Source organism: Coturnix japonica, chromosome 6 (genome assembly GCF_001577835.2).
Source record: "Coturnix japonica isolate 7356 chromosome 6, Coturnix japonica 2.1, whole genome shotgun sequence".
NCBI classification, from domain to species: Eukaryota; Metazoa; Chordata; class Aves; order Galliformes; family Phasianidae; genus Coturnix; species Coturnix japonica.
The window spans coordinates 25,464,181-25,491,144 of record NC_029521.1 but is presented as its reverse complement, the minus strand read 5'-3'; the positions used below and the strand labels follow the sequence as shown (position 1 = coordinate 25,491,144).

The 26,964-nt window shown below is 38.3% G+C and overlaps 1 protein-coding gene across 3 annotated transcripts in view; it reads left to right on the top strand.

Moving 5' to 3' along the window:
* Nucleotides 1–26,964, top strand: part of GFRA1 (GDNF family receptor alpha 1) — a 233,309-nt gene that overhangs the window by 198,363 nt on the left and 7,982 nt on the right. For all 3 annotated transcript variants that reach the window (XM_032445525.1, XM_015867420.2, XM_032445523.1), the window contains 3 exons: nt 1,484–1,618; nt 4,100–4,278; nt 26,382–26,438. In XM_032445525.1, coding sequence (XP_032301416.1) covers nt 1,484–1,618; nt 4,100–4,278; nt 26,382–26,438 — 371 coding nt within the window. The remainder of the gene's footprint in view (nt 1–1,483; nt 1,619–4,099; nt 4,279–26,381; nt 26,439–26,964) is intronic.

The window sequence follows — 26,964 nt, the reverse complement described above, 5'->3', positions numbered from 1 at the left end:
TGTGTTCATTTTCGTGTACATTACTGCCTTTCTCAGGCTAGTCCTTAATGCCTGTTCTCCTTTGTCTCCCCACATCATGTATGAATTAGTTTGCATGCTGATTTGTTCAGTTCCCAGCACTGCCTGGTGACTGAAAGGCCATTTCACGTCATTCTGTGATTTGTGTTATTTCTAATGTTACTGTTTTTAGCCTGGTATTTCATAGCCGTTTCCTGTGTGCTATTACAGACTTTTGGACCCTGGACCTGTGGACCAAATTTTTTCTGCAAGTGTACACATCAAGTCTCTAATATTTATCCTTCATCTATTACATCTTCTTAATGACTTCTTTGATGTCAGTTTTGAGCAGCTGTGACCACATGTCCTCATGATTTATAGCCTGTCCTAGGTCTGTAGATTGCACAGCAAAGGACTTGTTTCCTGAAACTGCTGTAATCAGTACAAGTCTGGAACATAAGCCCCTTTTTATTTAATTTTTCCTGTTTGGTGAGACAAAACAAAATTCTCAGTCCTTAGGGGAATTTGAAATCTCTGACATGTTGAGGTGATGCCTTCAGCAAGACTCCTAGTTAAGGATAAGTGCTGATCTTACAACAGTTACCTTACCCAGATGAGTGGTGAATAGTTGCTGTGTAACATTTAGGACATATAACACATTCTTTGGTTTCATGTGATTCTTGCTAGCCTTGAGCTGACATAAAAATGTGAGAACATTTATTCAAGAACTTGTAAGAGTGTTGGAATTAACCTGTGGTTAACCTGTGTAGTTTATTACCCATAAAGAATCTACTGTATCCTTTTATGCATGTTGGTTATGTTTTTCTGCTTTTCCACTGCCATAACCCACTGCTGGCAGGTCCCCCAGGAGCACCATAAGGTTACCACTCCTTCAAGATGTATTAGTTTTCAGCATGACCATCAGTCTCCTTGCTCATGACTTTCAGAACTGTTTTCTCAGGATGATGCATACTTGGGGAGGTAGCTCAGGACTGGATGTGTAGTTTCAGCCATTATTTGCAGCTAGAGGGAAAATGATAGAAACTGCAAGCAAGGAAGAAGATTGGATATTTAGAGTGTAAATCTACACATATTTGGTTTGGCAGCAAAAGCTTTTTAAGAGGCTCCCACCTTCTACTCCATCCCTGCGCCGCAATTTTTCACCTGTCAGTTCTGCTGATGCAGCTCTCTGTGGTGTTGCAGTATAAACCCTTTTGAAGGAAGGGAATGGGTCTTTACTGTGGGAACCATTTTACAATCCCTAAAGTGGTTATGTTTGGACAACCAGGGGTGTGAAATCTGGCACAGGACTGGTGAGAAAAGGGAGCCAGAAACTGTTAAGTCTGGAAGCTGAAGACTTATAGACTTACCTTGGCTCTGCACTCTGATTATATAGCTTAGAAGTTGTTGTTTCTCTTCTTCCAAGGGAAAAATATTTCAGTATGTAGGGTGCTCACAGTATGGTACTTCTCTGCTTTTTTAACAGGCACAGTGATGACACCAAACTACATAGACTCAAGTAGTCTCAGCGTTGCCCCATGGTGTGACTGCAGCAACAGTGGTAATGACATAGATGAATGCCGGAAATTTCTGAATTTCTTCCAGGACAACACATGCCTTAGTAAGTGCAAAATTAAAACATGTCATTAAGGGAGTTTTAGCATTTTTTATTCAATTTCTTTATTGTTTGAGTATGTTGTAATACATGAAGTCCATCTCTTTGCATACTGTAAGCATGGTTCTGCTGTAGGCGTAAGAGCTGGAACGGAACAAACTTCAGCCAAGAAATATTCGTGGTAGTAGAGCTTATGGGCAAGACTGTAAGTGCAAGACGAGGTTGGAAAAAAGTTCAAATAACAGAAGCATATGATATAGAAATATGTTTATATATCTGGGCCCAAGCAATCAGGGAGCATCTATGAAAAAAAATTACAGCAGATCAGGGCCTTGTGTATAATCTAAGAACTTTGTGTAAAAAAAAAAAGGCATGTACTTTACGAAGGATCTTCTGTAGGTTAAGTATAAATTGGATTATGTTTGCAGTTTGTGGCTAAGCTCTGGGGTTTTTTTAGGTTACTTGATCTCAAAGGTCTAGTTTTAACACAAGCCTGGATGGTACCTATTTTCAAGATTTTTGTTGAATTATTGATTTTTATTTTTTTTTTTTCCCAGTCCCACTCACTCCCAAATTAGGGACTGTTATAAATTTCAGAATGGCTCAGTGGAGTCAATTTTGGCAGGTTCTCTTTTCAAATTTCCTGTCTGCCTGGAGCAGCATAATTGGATGATGTGGAGTGTGCACCAGAGTTTTAATTTCAGATAAATGAGGAGACCAGAAGAACTTGGCTCCCTTAGCCTGGCAGAACAGAAGTTGAAAGGATACATGTTTGTCCTCTGAAATTGTATTACAGTGGCAAGCATGAGGAGAGGAAAGAATTACTTAATGTAAAGGACAATGTTGGCAATGAAGAGAAAAGGGAGATGTTGGCCATACATATTTAGGCCAGGAACTGGAAATTTTTTAACCGTGAGAGTAAAGTTAAAAAACAACCTTCCAGCAGGAGTTCTGAGGGGGAAAAAATCTCCCCTGTTTTAAATGTAATTATTCATCAGACTATGAGAAGAAGTGTACATTGTTTCCCATCCAGTTCTGTGCGCTTGCATTCCTACTTATGAAGGGATCAGTCTGTGCTTTAGGATGGGTCTGAAAATCTTCACTCATGGCTCCTTGGTAGACAGCACTTATGTGAAGTCATGGGGAGTTTTGCATGCATGAGTTACCCAAGTTTTGTTTGATAAACTATTTATTAAGTTTGGGAGGGATGAAAGAATTACTCAAAATCGCTTAAAAAAATAAAAAGAATTTAAACTGTAATTGTGGAAAAGTTAATGATGTGGCCTGAGACCTCCTTCATATGTAATGGTGCTGCCATTTATATATGGTACCTTGGTACATCAGCTGTTATTAATTTGGGAATATTCTACAGTGATTCCTTTTAAAATTCTTAGGCATGGATACTCCATGTTCTTTCCTTTCCTACCAGTATGAAAACAGAAAGGTTTCTTGGGCGTAATAAGATGTCTTCTCCCCTTGCAGAGAAAAGTTCTATTTATTTTTTATTGTTAGTGTCACTAATGGCCTGATCACAAGTCAAAAGTAGTTGCTGTTAATTTAAGAAGTCATTCAAACCCTTAGGAAAACTTTTTGTGTGGAAAATATCACTTTATCTATTGCCTTATTTAGGTAAAAACAGGAAAAAATCACTCTAGTCTTACAGCTCAGGCTGCATCAAGCCAACTGATTGCCTTTTATAAATTCTTCTCTGTGTGCACTGGAGTTCTGAGAACTAATATTAGAATAAAAAGCATCTTTCTCAGATGAGAATTAAATGTAAATTATTTTATAAGGGAAGGAATACCACTGAGAAGGAGTATTAATAGCTTCCGCATATTAGTCCCCAGTGAACTTGGTTTGATTTCTTATACAAAGAATTTGAAATAAGAAATCCCTAAATCCGCCTTGAATCCCCAAAGACCTGATTAAAAATTGTTTTTCTATTTGTTTATTAAAAAGCCCAACCAATTTACTCTTGCCATAAACATACTCCTTAATCCCAGGAAACCATGATAAGCTTTTTAACTTTTATATTGTGAAGTTTTAGTTTAAGCATGCTTCTCTCACCTAATTATGCAGATTTTGATTGAAAACTGTAAGGAAACGACTGTCTTAGTTAAGCTATTTTCTAGTTATGAGCATGTTACTTTTAATACAACAAGCTGTAGAAGTGAATCAGTATTTTGCCTGCTCTCTGTTTTCAGTTTGTAATGTCACATCACCTGCCTCGTTAAGACATAAAATTCAGAGTGTGTTTTAATTTGGGAGAGTCAATTTTTGATGCTTTTTGTTGGTAACAAATACGGTTACAGTAAGACCGGGGGCTTCTGCCAAGGTTGACTGGGAGCATTGAGCAGGAGAGGCTGCGCTGGATAATTATGTGGCCCCAGACTCTTAATTCATGTTTCTGATATGTCCAAAATAAGTAATTTCTGCTTTCTTCCATTTGTTTTGAAGTAGAAAATTACCTGTCATTTCTTTTTTCAGAAAATGCAATTCAGGCTTTTGGCAACGGTACTGATGTGAATGTGTGGCAACCAATTTTACCTGTACAGACCACCACAGCCACAACTACAACAGCTTCCAGACTTAAAAACACAGGTTCAGAGACCACCAACAATGAAATACCCAACCACAATGATTCACCAGCATGTGCAAACCTGCAGGTAAGGAAGTCTTCTAGTTGTTGCAGTGCATGAAAGAAAGTGGTTTGTGGAGTTTTATGCAGTGTTGTCCTGTGGCATGAATACACACTCGCATTAGAGTATTTGTTATTTCCCATACTGTCGTTTCAAGCCAGATACACTACAAAATATCAGACACTATTTTAAATGACAAACACAAATTTCAGAATGGACATTTTTGCCTCCTTGTTACAGAAAGAAATGGTTGTGGTATTTAATTTGTTATCACAGATTTGGATATGAATGTGGTGCTCTCCAAACAGTGACAGTGTATGTCAGATTAAATTAGTCCCCTGAGTAAACCAAGCTCAAGGGGAACTCTGAATGTTAGCTATCATGAAATGCTGTCTTCTCCCAACTTCTGTGTTGGATCAGGCATCTTCCTAAACTGGGATCAAAGCTGTGATGTGATTTTGGCTAATGGCTGCAGCTAGTTTGTTCATTGTTTCAGTCAGCCTATTCACAGTGTGTCACTGGTTCTGGATTTTAAAGAGGCTCATCAATTGCTCAAGGTGGTGATGTATGTGCAGCTCTTAGACAGCAAAAAATTTGGGCAAGAGAGAACTGTGAAATCTTTGAAAGAAATAGCATAAGATAACAAGTAATGTAGATTAACATTCTTCTGAGGTGTTACTGACTCACAAAGTATATGCAGTTAATGGTATATGGCGTTGAATTTAGGAGCTTCTGTTTTAATTTGAATTTTCATATATGTACATTCATTATTAGTTAAGGTTTGTAAGTTATTGATGAACAGAAGATAGTTGCAGGCACAGCATTCCCCTATGCAGAAGCCATTTGATCAAATGAAATATGTGAAAAAGAACTATAATCTTTTAAATCTGGAATTCAGAATAGCTAGCATCTAAAGCAAAAATGACTTGGGATACTATTAATTCTCTTCATGTTGTATTAAGGTGTTTTGAGATAGAGATCACATTTTCCTTCAATTTTTGAACAGCTTCCTATAGTGTAAGGCCTCCAGATGCTCCCAAAATGCACAGTAAATAATGAGCTTAAGAAGTGGCAAGTGATCACAGTCCCATTGGTTATGGTTTGATTTGCAAATGCTCTTCAAGCCTTAACACATGTCTCAAAGTATTGAAAATAAAAATTCTTCCCTGTCCTCCCTACCTTTCTCCTGTTACTCTGGCATTTTGAGGTCATGTTCCCCATGAGATTATTAACACTGGTTTGAAGCCGTGCTGTGCCTTCAAGTGTTCCCCTGATACACTCGATGGAAGCAAAGGTCTCTAAGGAAAACGGCATCCTTTAAATAAATGATCTGCCATTTTGTAGAAACTATAGATATGTTGGCACTGAAAGGTCAGTGAAGATACATGAATCACACAGATTTATTCTCGTGAAATACAACATTCAGGTTACAACTTTTTCTGCCTCTTTTGTGGCAGAAATGAACCACGGAGAACAAAGCTCTTACATTCCAATGCATCTTTCTAAAGTAACTTGCGAAAAGTGCCAAAACAAGCCTACATATATACCTATATATATATATATATATATTTAAACCTATGTTTATTGGACAGCGTGGTGCCACTTTGCATGTGAGACTTCAACCTCAGTTCAAATTTTACAAAAGAACTGAAAGCATTCATATAGCACTTTTAAAAGCATATTCATTCCAAGACTCTCCTCCTAAGAAAAAAATAGGCCTTTGTAGTATTTTCAAAACATGAACTTGAGCTACCATAAGCAATCTGAAGGGCTTTGTTATGCACTTATCGTTTGAGCAGAAAGATTTCAGAAAGGCAATAAAGCCTAAATATACTGAAAAGTAGAATTAGAAGCATTAGTATGGAAAGACAGTGACAGAGAGGGGATAAGGAGGTGATGGCTGAGATGCTGCAGGGCTGCGTATCCTAGTTAGTGGATTTCAAAATGCTGTAAAGGAAGAAAGAGCAGGAAGTGATTGACTAGTATAAATTGCCATAGAAATAAATACAGTAAGGGAGGAAAGAGCAGGAAGTGATTGATTAGTATAAATTGCCATAGAAATGAACAAATAGTAACCTCCCGAGGTTGTAAAATACAGGGCATTAACCCAATCTGCCAAATGTGTCACTGGCCGAGCAATTTTTATACATTTCTTCCTGACTTGTTCAGAATGGTTGTATGAAAAGCGAGAGTTCACTAATGGTTTTGTCACTCTGCCATGTACTCCTGCACACGTGCCCTACTTGGAGCCTGGAATGGCTGCAAATGCTTAAAGAAAGTATGAAATACTCTTTGTTTATCCGAAGTCAGCATTTATTTCAAATACCTATTGAAGGTTTGGACTTTAGAATCATTTTTGCTATTTAGAAATGGTCCTTCATTCCAGTGTACCACTTCTTGAAGCATTTACAGTTCTACCATTATAGTGATTTTTTTTTTTTTTGCTTCCAGCTGATGCAGATAAATGTTGATTTTTGGTATATGCTTATGTTTACATATGCTTGGATTTATATACTACATTACTGTTTTCTCTCCCAGAGTTAAGTCGGCACACTATCTTCCAGGGAGATGCTTAACTTCATTAAGAGTCCTTCTATAATCATGGCTTATAGCAAAGTTTTATATACATAAATATTAGTAGTGGCTAGCTTTATACAAAATGCCAAATCCGGCTGTTTCTGAGGTGCTGGATGTGTATCAAAGGGTCCACACCACCACATTATAAATGAATAGTAGATACAAATAGTGAACTGAAAGGCAGAAGATGAAGGCCAACAATGTTGTCCTTATACAGGCATTATCTTTTTCAGTTAGCTGCACTCTAATATTTAACAACTGTATTTATTTGTTTGTCCTTCTGTCTTGGTCATAACTGGTATGTGCCAGTCAAAAAATGGTTATGATTTTCAGTCTCATGTTTTGCCATTACTGCTTGAGCCATCATGTTGGATTACGTGAGAAGGATAAGAGAATTACTTTGGATGTGCACTCACTCCATGTATTCTTCAAGAAAAATGCTGGTTCTGCATATAGGAAAGATGCATGGAAATGAAAAATGATACTAAAACATACTTCAGATGATAGATGAGATAGATTAGACCGCAGTCATCAGAGATAAATAAAATATTAAGGCTTTCATACTGGCTTTGCTAAGATATTTAAATGGACGTTTTTCATGTAACTAAAAATGTAAGAAATCAAAGTGGCTAAGGACATTTCATTCTAATTTTCTGCTTCAACTCCCTGCACAAAGGTAATATACTTTGTTTTCTCATGTTTATTATAAATTCCTTGATCTCGGTAACCTTGGCTCAGCATTCAGATAGAGTTTAAGGCTTTTGTGGTTTTGAAGAAGCGTGAGCTGTGGGCGTATATAACTGAGATATGTGGCCCTTCAGACTAAAGGAAAAGATTTTTCAGTCGAGTCCAGCATGTCGATGCCTTTTTATTCTCAGCAGGAGAATTCCAAATTTATGAGATAGATAGGATTTAAAACCTCAAATATTTTGCAGGGAACAGACGAAAAGAGAAAGGAAGTAGGTACCTATAGGCAAATTTTGTGGATTTGTTGTATGATTTGGGAGTGTTTATAACAGTGTGGATCAAATCACATGCTGTTCTTCCATAGATGTCCATAATTGAATGTAAACTTGGGACTTGGAGAAGAATCTGTTAAGGCAAGCCTTAGGAAAAAGCAAGAGACAGAACCCACAGTTCTCTGAGGAGAGCAGAACTTAAATGTGATTGAGATTGCAGATGACTGTTTTTTAGCTTGTAGGTCTTAGTCTTCCGGATCTTCACCCCTATGTCTGCTAATCTGGCATTTGAAATACTGTCTACAAATATCTAATGTCACTTTCTGTGTGCCATTATTATTATTATTATAAACCTTGTGTAGGTGTTGGGAGAGGGTTAAAAGCTTCCATTTAGTGCTGAGGATCAAGACTCAGTAGGTGTGGAACTTCATGTACTGGTAAATGGGTATTGGGTGAGCATAAACAGGGAACATGGGCAGCATGGACTGTTTAGTTGATTAGGGAATGGTACAACCGTCAAGATCGTACTCTGGAATCAAGACTTGCACTTCATTTATCCCCTGTGCACCAGTCTCAGCTAGTCCATATGGCTGGCACCCTCTTTTCTATGGTCCCTCCACACCACCTGTGATCATTCGGCTTCTTTTCATTTTGTGGAAAAGCAAGCACAGTCCTTTCAAATGCCCTGCCTATCCTTTCCCCTGGGGGACATTATACTTGGACCTCTTCCTCCAGACATTGCAGCTGCACAGAAAGTTCCAGTCTGGAGCAGAAGACGGACGAGAATATAAAACTCCCATTGCTGTGCCAGAGCAAATTGGGGGAAAAAAAATAAAAAATAGAATATTGACTAAATGTTTCATATGAAAAGATTTAAATTTACTTCCTGTATTTCCAGGATTAGCTGACATAATGGGGTCAGCTTGCTGGTAAAAGTGATTTACAGAACACCTATTGGCAGCTTTTCTTCTGAAAAAGCAGCATCTTTAATTTGCTTTAGAGGCAATTCTGCTGTACCTAAAGGAGTCTTGCATGCAGTACATGTTCAGATTAAAATCTGGCAGCTATGGGTAATTTAGTTTCATATTTAATTGTTGTATTCTTCTAATCTGGACAGCACTAAACAAAATTCTGTTTTGCTAAAACAGAGGCAGCTTTGTCCATTCACATTGATTTCAACAAAGTTAATCCTTATTTTCTTCAGCAGCATTTTGGATGGAGTCCTCAAAAATGTGCTTTTAGAAGCATACAGTTCCTTGACACTGTATTCTTTTACTTTACGATTCCTGCACCTTTTGGACAGAACCCAGGAAGGTCTGGTCACTACAAGAGAGGCTCAGTTCTCGTTTCTTTATATGCTTGTTGGGATATTTGTCATTGTGAAAGTGGCCAGCCATCCAGTTGCATTGCTGTACACGCAGTGTATCTCAACAGCAAAATGCTTGAGCATAGACGTACATATGTGCTAGAGGTCTGATCATGTAGACTACTCCCACTGGAGCAAGGCTGCACTTATGTTCTTCAGTGTCTCTGCCAAATAATTTCAGGACCACACAAGATGAATGATTTTAAGCTTGTTGAAATCCTGCTGAAGTTCAAAAACTGATTAATAGTGCTGATGAATTTCTAAGCACAGGGAATCTTTTGCCTCTTTTGAACACTGGGGAACAGTTTGAGGATATAGCCACGTATCATACCCCGTAGGCTTGTATGTGACGTATTAGTGACAGTATTGCATCAGCTGTCAGTAGTCAGTAGAAGATAGTTCTCATGTACCAGCCTTGGTAGAGCTTTGTAGTTGAGCACAGGGCCCTGTTGCAGGAGCTGTCAGGATTTGCGAAGTAAAATGTAGCCAAAGCTCTTGTCTGGTAGTAATCGGCACAGCTCTGCTGCCATAATCAGCACTGCTCAGATGTGCACCAGCTGAAGCAAACATTCAGTCTTTTTGGCATATAGACAGGGCCTTATGTTTGATCATTAGTGCTCAGTGAAATACTTTTAGTGTTGGAAGTTAGGTATAATAAATTTCTGTTACTGAAGGATAACAATAGCAAAATGGTTTGTTTTACATATTAGAATTACAGTTTAAATTACGTTTTTTTGACGAGTATGCTTTTCATTATACCAAAATATTGGGCATGTATACTGCTGGAGAGCATAATACTTGAGAATTATTTCATCAATGCTAAAATATTTTACAGTTCATTTAAAAAAAGTTTTAATAGCCTGAGCATCTTTAATGTATTATAATAATACAGCTCTTTATAGCAGACTGTAAAACTCCAGACTACAGTTTTAGGAGTCATGCAATTTTGTTTTATAGTTTAATAATTGTTCAATTGAAAATGAGTATGAGGTTACTAAAAAGCACTTTAATGACTTACAAAACTACAATTTTATCAAAATGTATTGTACACCTTTATAGAAATTGAAATTTCTACGGACAAATTATAGTTTTCATCCTCAGAAAGACTTTTCCAAATTGTTGCTATTAAAAGCAGAGGTAACGTTTGCAGCATTCCCCTAAGCCACAGCTGCTTCTACATTTCCCATCAGTATCCCCTTGTAGGAATAGCCACAAAAATAGAGTGTTAAAATACACCAGAATCAGAATATTGAATCACATCAGATAAGCCAAATCAATCTATTCATAGCTCATGTTATTACTTTATATGGTTATTTATCACATTAAAGGTATTCCCAATGTCAGCTGACTTTAGTTCTCAATCAAATATCTGGTCCATCAGACGTTTTCCTTTTATAACAGATAGCTTTCTATAGCCTTCAAAAACCAGCTATAAAATAGAGCATAGTATTCTAACCTAATTTTAAAGCATAGCTATTTCTAATAAAAATTCTAGGGCATTGCATTGTGATGGTAGATGTTTAATCATACTGTCTTTGGAAGTACACTTCATAACATATTGTGCATTTATGGAATTTGACAAAGTGTTTCGTATAAGATGTAATGTTGGCAGTTAGCAAATATTAGGTTTTGTCCATGACTTTGTTTCCTTTTATATATGTGTATATGAAAGTAATTCTGGCTATGCAAGCAGGCTGGCCCTGTTGCGAAGCAAGTGCAGACAAAACAGTTCATGCCACCAGGTTTCTAATGGAATGGAGAATAAGAAAGGAATCCTTGAAGTCACTAGTACTTCTTTATTTTTACCACAGTAATTTGTTAGAGCCCTACTTACAGACCAGGATCCCATTGAACCAGATATTCTGCAGGCTTGTGGTGACAGAGTACTCCCAACCTTAAAATCCTAATTACAGTTGTCTGCATTAAGATAGCAACTTGTAGACTTCATTTATTCTGACTACCACATGGTATATTGCAGTGCTCTGGAACAATAAATGTTTTACTATTGTAAACTATGTTAATATGTTAACTATGTTGAACTATATTAATACTGGCTTATAATACTAAAAAAGCACATTAGAGACACGAGGAAAACCAAAGTGAAAGACTTGCATTACCTCAGATAATGGAAACAGTTGTTGATACAGAGATGTTTATTTCTGAAGTCTGAAAATAGCTTGGTAGTTGCCAGAATTGATTAAATTTTAACTAATCAAATACTTTTTTTAAATCAATTTGGCCATTTTTGCAAAGAATTGTTATTTTCTAGGCAAGCAGAGGGATTTGCTGCCAATTTCACGAGACTTCTGTAATTGAAATGTATTTTTTAAACACTGTATTGATTCATGGTATGCTGGTTTAAGACCAGATGACAGTGTAGAGGCTTAGTAATTTTGGATACTAGTGCAGTTTAACCACAGATGTGTACAGTGTTGTGAATCACTCAATATTGAGAAGGATTCACTGCAGAGGAGGGACATCAGGAGGAGGGACAGCATTGCAATTGGGTGCATGACGTCTTCATCCAATGGGAAAGAAGGCTCTCACCTGCAGAGACCAGGATGTGTTATATAAGGATTGCTCTGAAAATAATGCCTCCTATTATGTTACACTGACCCACACTGTCAGAGGGGGATGTGGTGGTATGGCAGCAGAGATTGAACCTTCCCACCATTACATTCCATTGCTGTGTGACAGATGGTAGCAGAAGGTCAGTTGACAAAATGATATCTGACATGGAAACATGGATGATGTAAATATGTGTAATTGAATTCCTCCACACAGACAAAATGGCACCCGTTGATATTCATCAATGGTTGCTGAACATTCATAGATACCAATCAATGGGCATGAGCATGATGAAGAGTGGGTGGTGTGTTTCAGCAGTGGTGACAGCAACATGAAAGAAAAACCACATTCTGGACAGCCATGCACAGCTGTCACACCACATAAAAAAGAGGGTCTTATTCAGCTGATCTACATGAATTGTTTGATTATGATCAGGGAATTGTGCACAGAGCTACACCAGCTTCAGTGTGTTGGAAACAATAGTGGCAGCATTGGAATATCACAAAGTTTGTGGCAGGTGGGTCTCACAAACGCTAATGCAGAAATAGAAAGAACAACAAAGAACACACCAACTGTGACCTACAGAAAAATACAGAATCACAGAATTATCAAGGTTGGAAAAGACCTAGAAGATCATTTAGTCCAACCATTACCAATACTTCCTGGCTAAATCATATTCCTCAGTGCCACATCCAAGCGTTTCTTGAACACTCCCATGGTCGGTGACTCCACCACCTCCCTGGGCAGTGCATTCCAATGCCTGACTACTCTTTCCGAAAATACCTTTTGTAGCTGAGAATTTGTGCTATTGTCTAGTGCTATTGTGCTCTTCATATCTGTTGTAGTTACCATGGAAATAAATAGGAGGCATCACTTGCAGAGCAACATACGTATATATTTCTGATGCTGGGTGTTGAGGTTTCCTTCAGCTCTTTTCCTGCTCCCTGGCAACTTTAGAAGTTGGAAAGGTGGTTTCAATTGTATTTTGTCTACTGTTATGGCAAAACATGGAGCAAAGTTTGTAGGTTTATGCTTACAACTCTGTCTGATTCACTTTCAGTCCAAAATAATTGTGAAGAAGGTATGAATAGGATAATATGCCAAAGTCCCTACCCTGTTGTTGTGGGTCCTGGGCAGTCATGATGCAAATGGAGTTTTCCACAGAGCAACCCAGACCTTGAGAATCTTATGCAAGCATTTAATTGTCTCTTACTTGGTAACTAGATATGTTCAAATTTACTTTTTGCTGAGTTCAGCTAAGTCATTATTAAGAATATAGAGTTGAAGCATTCTAGGAAGATATATGAATTTGAATAGTCCAGTACAGCAAAATGAAAGGATTATTTGATGTTACCCACTGGGTGAAAGTGGGTTTGAAGGCATTTACCATAATTTCAAAACTAAATCATATAGTGTTAGCTTTAAGCATACTTCTAGCATCTTGCAGAACATGCCATTTGTGGAAGTGAATGTGGCAGCTTTCTTCATCCTCTTCGTCTCTCAGCAGCATTACTTTTCTTGGCACAGACCTGTAACTTTTCCTCTGGAGCTCTAAAAATCCCAATAGCAGCATCAAAGAAAATGACACTGCTTTTAGAGAAAGAGATTCCCTTAAATTCATATAAGGAGAGCCATTCTAAACACCTTTCTATACCACTGGAAACCCTCCTTCTTTCAGAAAATAGAAAGCTCCCTCTCAGGAAACAATAACCGAGACTATCACTGCCTATTTATGTAATATTAGCTGTTAGCCCATTAGCTCAAGGTACAGGCGTATCTATTCCATCTCTGAAACCTCAGTTCTAGTTAACTATTAATCTTCATTGCATCTTTTTCCCATCTGGCCTTTCCTCTTTTTTTTTTTTTTAACTGTCTCATAGTCTCATTCTGGTATGAAATTTAGCACTTCATTTTTCTTTATTCCTTCTGTCTGATGTAACATCTACCTACAGACTGAGGGGAAGAAAAGGACTGTAGAAGGCTGAGTGGGAGGGATATTGAGCCCATATGGCACAGGAAGAACCTCCCTGCCATCACTGACTTGGCTAACTTGGAAGACACAGGGAGAAAGAAGAAAAGGTGAGGAGTTGAAGCCATGCTGGCTTGCAGTAAGAGGTTGGACTAGGTCTGTATTTTTTTCTGGGAGAAAATCTGATGTGCTCCTGTTTCTTTACCCTTGATTAAAAAGAACAGATTGCATCCCTCTACCAATAGCAAACCCAAGTACTTTAGGTTTGTTTGTGCATATAAATTTATTTGAGTCTACAGAGGTAATCATGTGACCTATCAAATTCCGTGTTTTTTTGTTGTTGTTTTTTTACATACACAGAAAAACAAACTTAATGTTGCAATTAACAGTTACTTGTAGCTATATCACGTCAGTCCTTGATTTTTATATGTAAACTGTAAAGTACAGCTCTAAAAAACTACTGAAGCCTGTAGTTATCATATAGCAGATATGATCCAAAACATTTCAGCAGCAATTAAGATCATTTCTTTGGAATAGTTTTATCCTTGTAATCAGCAACAGATGAAATCTAGAAGAGCCTAATCAAAGCTACACTGTAACTGATCATTCTACATATTATATTGCTGACAGTACAGCATGACTGAAAAAATAGCGTACTGTTGAAGTGCAATAGTTTAGAACCCTTCCCATAGCATGCCAAGATCTTTCAAGTAGTTAAACCAAGTTTATACTACAGGAAGTAAAACATAGCTTTTTAATCAAATTGGCTAACATATATTATACTGTTAATTAAAAAATGTACAATATCAAGTAACATCAATCTCTTCAGTGTAGTCAAGTGCTAGAAATAAAACGTATCTCACATTCCCTGCTTACTTTTTATCCCTGAGACTTCTAATAAGCTGTCTCACCTGAATAATAGATCTTTAAGTTACCTTTAAACCATCTACTCTACAACTTCCGACTTGCTTTTGAGCTCCAGAATTAAAGATGCTGTCACTCATTTCTGTTCCTTGCATTCAGACTCAATGGGAGTTCAAAATGTTTACTTCAGCCTGTACTTTGGAGAATGAGAGCCTAGCTATTTCACACCAGATTGCAGTTCTAATCAGTGGACTAGGCCTAATAATCCCACCTCAGGTTAAATCTTCCCGTGTGCTTTTAGCTCCTTCTGTGAGCCACTTTCTGTGATCTTTTAAGCAGACCGACTGTTGTGCATAATGCAGGATATTTTTTCATAGGTTCACTCAGCACGTATCCTAACGAATTATAGGATTATCCTCCCTCATGTCTTTCTTAAAACAGAATTAGGTATACAGGGCAGTAATTAACTAAATACTGCATTACATAGTGCTATTTTTTTTCTCCTGGATTGACATTTCAGAAGCCTCAAGTTGTCTCTAATTCAAAGCAGGTTATGCATTACCAATTGCACAAAAACATTTGGGCGTGCTGAGTTCATGCTCAGCTTTTAAATATGTTCATTCAAATTTTTATGTACGTGGGAAATAAGATGTGTACTAGGTTGGCCCCAAGTAGCTACCTGCTTTGGCTGTAGTGACCTGACTTCTGCAGTAAATTTGGCAAATTTAGCATGCACAGATGAATGCAAAACATTCATGAGGATCTGCAAAAAACTGTTCCTAAATGTGTGTCTGCACAAATCCTGTGTGTGCATGTGAAAAAGCTGTTTGATCAGAACTTTTCTGATCAGTAGTGGCATTCTTATTACAGTAGCATGCCCACTCCTACTAAAGGTAGTGCACTCACAATTGCACGTATCTAAGTTAAATTCTCGAAGACTATTGCAAATAAATGTTCTCTCTGTGTGCTATTTTACACACTTCAATCACATACACGATGCAATTATCCAGTTCTGAGAGCAAGTTTAGGAATTTATCCCTGCAGGAAACTTCCTATGTATGAATTCAGGCGTCAAATGCAAATTCACAAGGAATAGTTGTTCATTTTTCATATTTTGAACTTAATTTGTTAGGCACATTCATGCAACTATTGGCAGAATTGTGCTCTCATCAAGTGAGCCTAAACCTTATTACTTTTAATTAAGATTTCCTGATTATTCCTGAGCATTCAGTCATGGTTATTTGCAGATGAGAAATTCTGATTGTTATAGGCACAACTGCAAAGGTTTAGATAAAAACCACACATGGTCTATACGCAGCTAATGAGCTTAATGAGGATACTTAGGAACCATTAATTAAGCAGAGGCTTTTCACCTTCAGGCTGATGACTGGGATATGATGTTGTATTTAGAAGCAGCACTGACAACTCTTTGATAAGTGCCCTTAGTGGGAGAGACATGTTTTTTGGGAGCCTAACATCACATGAACAGCCTCTGAAATACAGGTCATGCTGGCTCTTGTAAGTGTAACAGAGACTGAACTGGCGTTTCATGAACGTTTTAAATAGAGCAACTGGCAAAGTTGCAACTCCAAATAATCTCTGAGCCAGTGAGATGCATCTGCTCATATGCTCGGCAATTCTCATTCATCATCTGCTGCCCTGTGTTCCTATAAAGCCTGTTGTTCTGCAGTTACGTTCATCCATGCACAGCGAATCAGAAGTGCTATGTCCTGTGCTGTTCAAGTGGTCACTCAGTGTGAGAAGCATAGTGATACCCCAGATCCCCTTTTAATGATGTGCTCAAATTCTAGTAAGGCTAATTCCATCCTGGCTGCTAAACACAGCATCCCTTTAACCTGTTAAATTCACTTCTCACTGGAAGAAGCTTATCTCACAGAAAGGGAAATTAAGAGCATGCGGAAACATCTCAAGTTCTTTGCAGTATTACAAACGTGTATCCCATTAATTCCTTAGCTCCTTTGATGAACTGCACTGCCTAAGGTAAAAATTATTAACACTTTTGTGCATTGGACCTGTCCTCTTAAGAGAAGTGCTTCAGATCCACCTCCTCATTTCAAAAATACTACAGAATAGTTGGTGTTGATCTGAGCTAGATGAAACTGGCTACCTAGAAATATAAGGCTGCATGTCCCATTAATAATCTCCTGAACTATCCAGTCTACTACAGCATAATACTTCAAACTGCAAGGAAGCTACTCAGAATAAATCTTCAAAAGTTTTAGTATGGAAACCTTGTAAAATATACCCCAAATGATAGCTGATCTCTATTATTCGCATTATTAGTATTCCTCTATTTATATTCTCCCGCTTATTAAATGTAAATGTAAAAGTAAGCCTTCTGTCCCTCTGTGAATAATTTGTGTGATGAAACAAAACAGAAGAATATCTTATGAATACGATTTTGCATAATCTGATAATTATTTGCATAATCTGATTATTATAGGCTCAGATTTTTTTTTTTAACGTGGCTATAATTTACAAACAACTGAAACTCCTGATACTTTTTGTGTCTGTGAAATCGTTTCAGTTATGGAAAAGTGTTTCTTCGTGTTTCACTGAGCTCAGATTTGAGGCAGTACTTGCAGATGGTATTAGGAAGTTTGTGCTTTCATTTGTTGCTGCCTGGAAAATTTCCCATTGGTGCTGTGGGACCAGGCCAGTAAAGAATAAGAAGAATCATTCTAATAAGGTCGTGCTGTTGCAGACCTCTCTTACAGAAGAGTTTCTCTAGTTATTTGAATAGCTTCATTAACTACAATGCAAGTGTTGTGGGTGAGAGCATTGTGTAAATAATGGATATGAAGAAAGCCGTTATAATATAATCCATTAAAGTACTGCATACACTGCTGTAGTCCATTAAAGAGAAATAAGGTTAGATTTTGATTCCTACTAATTACAGGGAAGGTTTGATTTCTCTCTCCTCCACTCCAATGCATGAAGAATGAAGTATATATATTTAGATTGCTACATCACAGTCTCTTTTAAGTACTGAGTTTTAACATGTATTCTGCAAGGGCCTTTTAGTAACATTTAGGAAGCTGATTAGACACACAAAGGTCTAGGTTAGCTAATGAAGATCTGCTGGTAAGGCTGTGGTTGTTTGCTTGTTTGTTTGTTTTCCCTTTGCTCATCACATAAATCTGGTGAAACCTAAGAAACTTAAGCTTATTGCTGAAAAAGAAATGCCAGCAATTGGAATTGTATGATGTTCATTTGCTTTCAGAAATCAGAATGACATCAGAGCTTCTTACTCAAACGTACTAGCAAAGAATTTGAATGCCTGTCTATAAACATATAGAGAAAGGTAAAACTTCTAATAAACGTCAAGTGAATGGAACCTTACTCTTTTTAGGGGTGCCCTATGATGGAACAAGGGGTGATGGGCAGAAATTGGAATATAGCAAGTTCTTTACAGCTTCTTTGCTGTGTGGGTGACAGAGCACTGAAATGGGTGTTGTAAAGTCTTCTGTGGAGATATTCAAGGCTTACCGGGACACTTTCCTGTGCAGCCTACCATAGGTTTTTGTAGGGGGTTAGACTTGATGATTTCCAGAGCTCCCTTCCAACCCCTACAATTTCATGATTCTGTGAAAATAAGAATAGATTACTATAAACACAACTAACAGATACACTTGAAGTTGTCTTATTATATTTTGTGTTTTTAAAAAATCCTACGTTTAGCGACTCTGATCTTTGCCAAAACATAAACTATTTGGGTGATATTTTCCAAGCTGTGTTTGTGGCTCTGGCTAGATTTAAAGGGAACAGATGTCTCTCAGAAACACACTGTGCCACAGCCTGTTTTTATGGTAGTCTCACCTTGGTAAACTTGATTGCACTGATAAAAATAAGCTTTCTGTTATTTTTATTCTGAATGGTATTCTCAGCACTAGAAAGGGACGTGGCTACTGAGACGAGTACTGCAGTAAGTTCGCTTAAAATTTCAGCCCTCTGAGTTCTGCAGATACATCTGTGCACCTGCAGAACTCAGCTACAGTATTAGGAGAACAGGGAGAAAATGCTTTAAATTTTTATTTCAGTGGCACTTCTGGAGAACAGACTGTGCCAAAAATGCAAAATTTCGCTAATTAATCCAAATCACAGCTGTTCAAGATTGAAATACTTTAAAAGCAAAAAACAATCTTTAAATCATGTTGTGGTTTAATTGGACTCAGTCATAGCCACGTAACTGCGGATGTGAGGAAATAAATGCACTGGGATTGAAGGGTATAAATAAAACTGAGGGGGGGATCTGTGATGGGCACCTCAGCTAACAGGCTGATTTCCTCTGTCTTTCTGTGCAAGGTTATAACCGCAGCCCTTGCTTTTGCTTCCCTGTAATTGAAGCAAATATAGCTTGTTATCTGAAATGTTTTCTAATCCCTTTAAAGGCTGACCACTGTGTTTTCTTTGCATGTGTAACTGTGCCGCCACTCACAGCACGCACGTGCATACATACATGGTTCATAAAGACAAACATTTTGAATGTTCTTAGTCTCTTAACCAAAAACAGATGTTCATGGTCATTCTCTTCTTCCCTTCCCTTTAAAATTCATGAGTGAATGCAGTGCTCAAGAAACCAGCAATAATATCTGTTGCTTCAGGTTGGTGCAGCACGGAAGGCTGCTCCCTGTGCTACTCAGCGCTGCAGGCCTTGCGCCGGCTGCTGCTCAGGCAAGCTTGCCTGATCCTTCCCTCCAGCTGCAGAAGCAGATGAAGGCACCCTGGTCCTGCTGCCTGAGTGTGGTGGCAATGCATGACCTCTGTTCCCTTCCACCTCCTGGCAGCTCGATGCTGGGTGCCTCATGAGACTGATGCATGGTCAGCCCTACCCTGCTGAGCCCTATCCCTGAGGATCCCTTTGGGTCTCCCAGGCAGCCCCCGGCTGGACACCATCCCATCACCTGCCAGTCACGCTTGGTGCCAGCCCTCCTGCTGCCTGTGACGGCATGCGTGGAAATAGGAAAGGCAGCTTGGTGCCTGAATTCGTGTGGTGCCTCTTTCAAGGCTCATTAGTGCAGTGCAGACCCGCGCTGTTCTGGCTGAGCTGCTCACAGTCCCATCGTAGCCGTGGCTGACAGCTGCTCAGGAGTGTTTACAGCACACTCCAGTGCACCACGTAGCCTGGTCTAATAGGGGAGGTAGGCACTTCACCTGCTGCCAAACAGAACAACTTTGTTTGCATATTCGGACACGCAAGGGCACACACTCTAGCCCGGGGACGTGCTGTGGGATCTGTACTCCTTCAGCGGCTTACCTTTGTTCAAAATTAAAAGCTGAAGTTGTTTTGTAACGGGGATTGTAATAGCTTCGTGTTCATGTTTCTGTTCTTTAGATGCTGTTCGGTGCACAACAGCCAGATGCTACCTGTTACCACCGCATATGGCGCTGGGTTGATAGTTGTAGTAAATCACTAGAAGAGTGGGTTTTAATAATGAAATCCCAAACAACTTGTCTTTGGATTACGTGGCCGTTCAGTTTTATAAACAGAGGAAAAAAACAAAGCCTAGGCGGCTTAAGCCATTGAGATATTAACAAAACTTATTCCATCTATGCTTTTTAGTATTCTGTTTTTCTTCTCTGCCCTTCTTAATGCAAAAATATTTGCTCGAGGCAAATCCATAAAAAGACCATATTAGGAGAATTGTGTAATATTCTCTAAAAATGGAAGGAGGAATCTAGGACTTCAGAAATCCATTTTACTTAGAGAAATAAATGACTGAGCATGAAAACAAAATTGTAACATGTTACTGTACTGCCATGAAAGGTAAGTCAGGCAGTTCAGTTGACTTGGCTTGGTGTCATATTTTGTACTGTGCTTGCTGGGAGACTAATTGCTTGAAATAAATATTTGAAGATCTCCATGTCTGGTCCTTGTAAGCTGTTTGATCAGTTTGGTATTTCTGATAGGATCTGTTTTTCGTAAAACCTTGAAAGATTGCTGCTAGACAAGGTTTGTGCCGTGTTGTCCCAGCCATATATATTTCTGCAGTGAGGGATGGGGCTTAGGTAGACCCCATCTTTTTTAAAGTAATGGATCTTGGAATGGTCAAGCAGTGTTCATACTGTGCAGGTCATTTTTCCTCTTTTCCCCACCTCTGCTCCTTCTGGGAGGCTTACTTCTGATCTCCATCTCTTTATCAAATTTTCTCATTGTTTTCAGATTGAAGAGGTAAACTGCTTAAAATCTGAGCAGCTGAGGGGCATGGGGAGGTTTTAAATGCAACGTGTTTTCAATTGTGAAAGCCAGAGCTTTCTGAAGGTGAACTATACAGGTCTGCCACTGTGCAGTGTTGCCCATTAAGCAGCTGTCTGTGGGTTTGAGATCAGACTTGACTTGCGATTTATGAGTGGTTGAGCTGGTAGAGCAGTGGGTGGCTGATGGCATGGAACAGTGCTCAGGGTTGCTGGCATCCTGGCAGCCTGGCTCAACTATAGGAGAGCTTTGGGTGGAAATCCTGAAAAAGTATACCTTCATAGCAGAAAAGTGACAAGAGGTGTCATGTTAAGTTGGGTGCAAAGCCTTGGGTCAGGATTGTAATGCTGGGAGATGTGGGAATCTGAACAGACTGGCTGATAAACTGCTCACTGCATGACACTGCAGCCTCTAGAACTCCGTGTTTCCCCAGTGCATATTTGGGCGCAAGGGGATAAGGGGTTTGTTTTATTTAATGTATCTCAGCTTAAAAAAAACTTGTGATTTTATTCTTATGGTGCTGAGTGTTATCTACATCGATTTAGAGACTAGTACCAGCAGTATCTTAGTAATTCTTGCTTTTAAAGTATTTCATTCAGTGTATGAAATAGAATAACAGGACTGTGGTGCTTTTGTGGAAAATGACCATCAATAATTTTATGCCCTAATCTTGCATTTTTAGGATTGATTCACAAAAGAGAAAGAATAACAAGCAGGAAAAAAAGGATCTCACTTCTTTGTTGTAGGCTTGTGCAAAGCTGATTGTTTCAAAAGCTTAAATATCTTTGTACTCTGACTGTGTGGTATGGGCTTCAGAATTATTCTGTGCTGAATTGGATCCCTGTTTTAGTGGCCTGTGTCTCTGACCTGCACTTTGCTTACTCTTGCAACTCTTCCTTGTTGAAGGTAATTTATACTCCAGCGAGGCACAGTACAACCGTGCTAATAAGAAAATACTATTGACAGTTGTGATAGATGCACCTACCACTTAGTGTGCACAGAAGAGTTAAAGTGATTGCATTTTTACAGTCTGTGTATTTCTCTGCTTATTGTTTGTGTCCTGCTGTTAGAAAAACAGCTTAGTTGCATAGTAAATCTTTCCAATCAACACAAGAAAAGAACAGAAGGGAACGTGCACCCTCATTTGTTAGAGCTACTTCAGAAGGATGGTCATTTGAAGGATGTATTCCAGGAAATTTGTCCCTCTTTTTCAGAAAGCCTTGTTAATATGAGCAAAGCTAACCAGGCATCTCAGGAGAGGATAGAGGCATGCTCATTAAAATTATCTAAAGAAACAACCGATACAGCAGATATCTGTCATAATGATACTTCTGTTGTCCCTCTCTGCAGTGTCTAAGCAATAAGTTCCATAAGGCACATAGGGCCCAGTGTGTGTAGCTGACAGCAAGGGACTGGTTTCTGAACTCAGCTGCTTTACTCTGTGTCTGTTTGCATTCAGGTCCACTGCATTCAGTTCCCTTTACATCCTTTTCCTTCCCTTCTCTCCCTCCAAATTAAACGTTACCTCCATTTGGAGCAGTCCCCAGTCAGACCTTTTACTTGCTGTAACATAGATATGCACACTATCATGGATATATAAAAATACTGCTGGATGACAAACCATAGATAATGTGAATATGGACTCCTGGTGAGATACTGCTCTAATGTTTAATGCATTTATTAACTATGTAAAGCTATGACTTGTGGAAGCTGGATTCATAATTGGAACATGGCATTTCTGGGAATAAATCCTTGCCTATAAGTGTCTGCAAAGGATGGAAGCTGAGGAATTTGAGGTATGGGAAGCAGACTTACTAGGTTTGGGACCTTACAGTAGTTGTTAGGTGCTGGGCAAGAGAATTCTAGGTTAGGGTGTGTCAAGCTAGGTTGTACATACAAAGTCATTTAGGAGGCACTGGGGCATAAGGAATATGGAAGCCCACAGATTTCATTTGAAGTAAGTCCGTAAATGAAAGCTGGATAAGAAATCCCTCAATAATTCTTTTTCCTTTGATAAATCCACCAGCTCCTCTCTTGGTCTCCGTCCTCATTTCTTTCTGGGAAGGGAAGAAGTAAAATTTTGCTTCTAGGCATGAGGACTTTTTCTATCCTGGACATGCAGTTGGTTTTTCTACCAACCCCTGACCAATCCCAACACCTTTGTTTGATGAACACTGAAAAGTAAATGTTGTGAGGGCCCAAACTGGGCTTGTGTGACAAATGCAGTGTACTGAGAAGCTCATCATGAGGTGCATGAATACGATTATATCTAAATATAATCTGTTGCTTGTGCTATCACAGTGATAAGACTCTATGAAAGCAGATGTTCATTTTTACAGAATATAAAAGCTTAAGTGAGTGCAAAATTTTTGCAATATGGGGGCAGCTTTGCCAGAGTAGCCGCCATTACTGAATTACAGTTCCCTGCAAAGCCATCTCACATAACTCACTGTACAGAGGCATGTCACAGCTGAGTATATGTCATTAGCAAATGCTGTTTTACCTCAGTGAAAGAGATTTCATACCTCTTTCCATATGTTTAACCAGTTATTTTAAGCCGCTTTTCTTTCACTGTTATTTTTTATTATTATTATTTTTATCAGCTTATCTTTTGTTGAATGATGAAATTTGTGTAGATTTTCTTGTCAATAGATAAGAGTATTATAACAAAATCAAAATAATTGTAAGTTTGAATACTGACTTATTTGCCAATTGCATGGGCTATTTTACTTCTGCAGAATTAGGTGCTTTCAGCCTGTTTCAGGAAACCTCCCTTGCCTTGTTCATCAGGCAGGTAGGAAGCCTGAGGTGGGGGTTTGGTGCTCAGTCTTTAGAGTCCGTTATAATAAACAGCTCTCATTCCCCACAGTTGTTGATGGCATCAATGCTTACTGCGTGAATTGTCTGCAGCTGTACAAGATGGGCATGGGTTTCTGTTTAATTTTTTAGGATAATGAGAGATGTCGTAGAGTAATATCCAATAGTTGAGAGTATCCTTCATAATTCACGTTCATCTCCCTGCTTGGGTGTATTTCCACCAGGACAATCATCACAACGTCCAAGTCCTTATTTTTTTTACCTTGTATCGGGTGTTCAATCACTGTGGCACAAATACAGCAGTTCTGGTGCTTGTAGAGCCCTTTGTAGAAGACTCAGGAAGAAATAATTTTCCCTTTAGGTTGTAATTACAGGACGTATGCTTTCTATAGCACTCTCTTCAACACACAGGACTTTTTTTTTTTTTTCCATTACTTGTGATTTAGTGATGCACTGTTGTATTACAGTAGTGCAACCTATGCCAGCATTTCCATTATAACCCATTTTTACAGGTTTATAACTCAACAGTAAAAATGTACTCTTCCAATTTGAAACTTGGCATATAATGTCTCATCCCATCTTCAAAGTGATATTTTTTCCTTCCCTCTGCTTTTTCCCCTGAAAAAAGAGGCTGCATTTTTTTTGCTGTATTTTTAAATGGAAGAATTTATCCTCTCTAATAGGAGAAAAGTCTGCCTGATTATTAAAATTACTTTCCAACTCTAAGAAAGTAGGACTTGATAACAGAGGTTGCAAGTGAATAAGTGTTGGTGTTAAAATTACTGTGAATACAGAGAAGTACTACTTTCTAAGCTAAAGGTGTAGGGAATATTGATCAAAATGATTGGAAAAAAACTTTGTGTGTGTTGGTTTTGTTTCTGCTTGTCAATATAACCCTTAGAATAGTGTCCTCAGAAGTAAATATGATTTAGCTGCTGTCTGCTATTGTTTTTCTGCCTGAATGAAGCTAGGGAAGACTCTACTGCATATAAACAAAATAAAGATGTTTTTATCCTTTGTGGTTTGAGGAACACAGAACTGAAGGAAGAAAAATGTTGACTTGTAGTAGGGTGACCAACTAGCAAGAGCAGATTATGGTTAACGCAGTGCTGCAAATCTAGAGCAGGTGTACGCAGTAACGAACAATCCTTCTGACAGGCAGATGCTTCTGTGGACTAGGAAATTTAGCACTGAATGTCAGACTGGGGGAGGTTTACAGTCCTTGTATTTTACACAGCTAAGATCTGAGCATCTGCTCATAGTTCCTTTTAAACCTCAAACTTCAATTTAGTGTAGTTTATAGGATAAAAGAAAATCAGGATTGGAGTCCAGTTTCTCTTTCTTTATCCATCTTCCTTTGGCTATCCACTTGAGAGTTGAAATCTCCCCAGCTGTTATTTAAGAGTGTTTCCTAGTCTGTGTGGAAACTACCATCATTGCAAACACAGCAGGAAGGCACCACTATGTTGTTTCTTCTTGCAGTAAGTTTACTTTGAGTCTATTTTTCCATTTAGATAGTTTAATTTATGCTTACCATAACCACTTTAATGGTAGTAATTAGAAGAAAGGATATGTAAGAAGAGATTTTGTGAATGGTTTTTATTAATTAATTGTGGTATTATTTTAGCATATATTTTAAAACTGTAGACATGTATACAATATGCATTCTTACTATAACTAAACTGTCTCACTTAAATCCTAGCTGTTTTAGGTTTCCAATTTTCTCTAGTAAATCTATTTTATATACAAAAGTGTCATGAAAGTGTGCTTCTTAATGTTCAGTTCCTTCATTTGGATTCTAAAATCAGCAATTAGGTCATAGAACATTTTGTATCCCCGGGCAGCACCAAAAGGCTCTCAGATATTAACCGAAAAGGCTGTATGTAGAACTGATTTTTTGGGAGGTATATAATCCAAATGGTTAGCGCTTCCTCACATGACCATTAGTCCAATCCATCTTTGCCGAAACCATTATTGAAAAGTCTCCCAGCCCAGTCAAGTTCACTTGAGCAATGGAAATATTAAAACACCTTCTGATGGCAGACAGAGTGCATGCTATTGCTTTCATTCTGTGCGATACTGCCACTGCAAATGTTTCCTCCTTGACCCAGCGTGGAGAGCATCCAGTAATAGCAACTGCATGCTCATTGTAAGATGTAGATGAAGGTATTTCAGATTCATTTTCTGTAGGCTTTGATCATCAGAAATGTTCATGCATTTATTAATATTCCATATGTAACAGTCAGTGAGCATAATGTAAACAAACAGCTCGTTTTGACTTACAGGTACATATGTTAAATGACATTAAACGTTCTATCTATTTATCCAGAAGAGACAATGTGGCAGCCATGCAAGTTATTAAAACTATGTTTAAATTTTGGAAATAATACATGAAGAAATTGCAGGAATTCTTAAGGATAGAATGCTCATGTGTTGTGCATTTTCCTAAGGCTTAGAAATACAGTAGGTTTTTTTCAACTGTTCGGTAATATTGTGGTAATTATTAACTGTCATATTTCATTTCTTCTTGTGAACAGCCAGCATCATTTTTAAGGGGCCACAGAACGCAACATGTTCTTTGCAGCTGGCAGCTCTCATCATTGTAATTACTGAGCACCCTTAAAGTTTTATTGTAAATTCAAATCGGAGTGGAAAACATGCTGTTACACTGGGAAATCGTGTGCAAATCACTGTTGAAATCATAGGAGTTTGACAACCCTTGTGAATTCGTCTAATTGTTTTGTGCTGACTGTGTGTAAATGTACAGGGAGTAAATTTTGTGTTTGTTTCTAGGCACAGAAGAAGCGGAAATCCAATGAATCCGTGGATGCAGAACTCTGTCTTAATGAGGTAAGAGTGCAGATACTCTTACACAGGTGTGCCCCATAATATATAATTGTCTTTGTTCTGATTCTGTGATTATACCTGTATTTTTCTTACTGAGGCTCACATTGATGTACAAGTCTGTACTTGCCTATGCCTGCCTACTGCAGATTTGATATTGATAGCACAGGATACAAGGCACGCAAATACCACAATCAGAGGAGGAAAGAAAAAAATTTATAAGCTGGAATCCTCCATCTTCTCTGATCCTAGGGATTAGAATCAATTTATTATTGAAGTTGTTGTGTTGACTATGTAGAATATGCATTGTTTTATTATTTTTTCTAAAATTGGCATGATAAGTGCTGGTGGCTCAAAACTATGTCATCCATAACAACAGCAAGTTTTATGCATGGAACCATTGTTAAAGTAGGGATCTCTTAATACTTTATTCCTTTTTTCTGAGTCATGCTATGCTGATGTTAATCATTAATGTTGCTTTCATCCTTTAACTTAACTTTAAAACATTACCATTTGACTTCAATTTCTATGC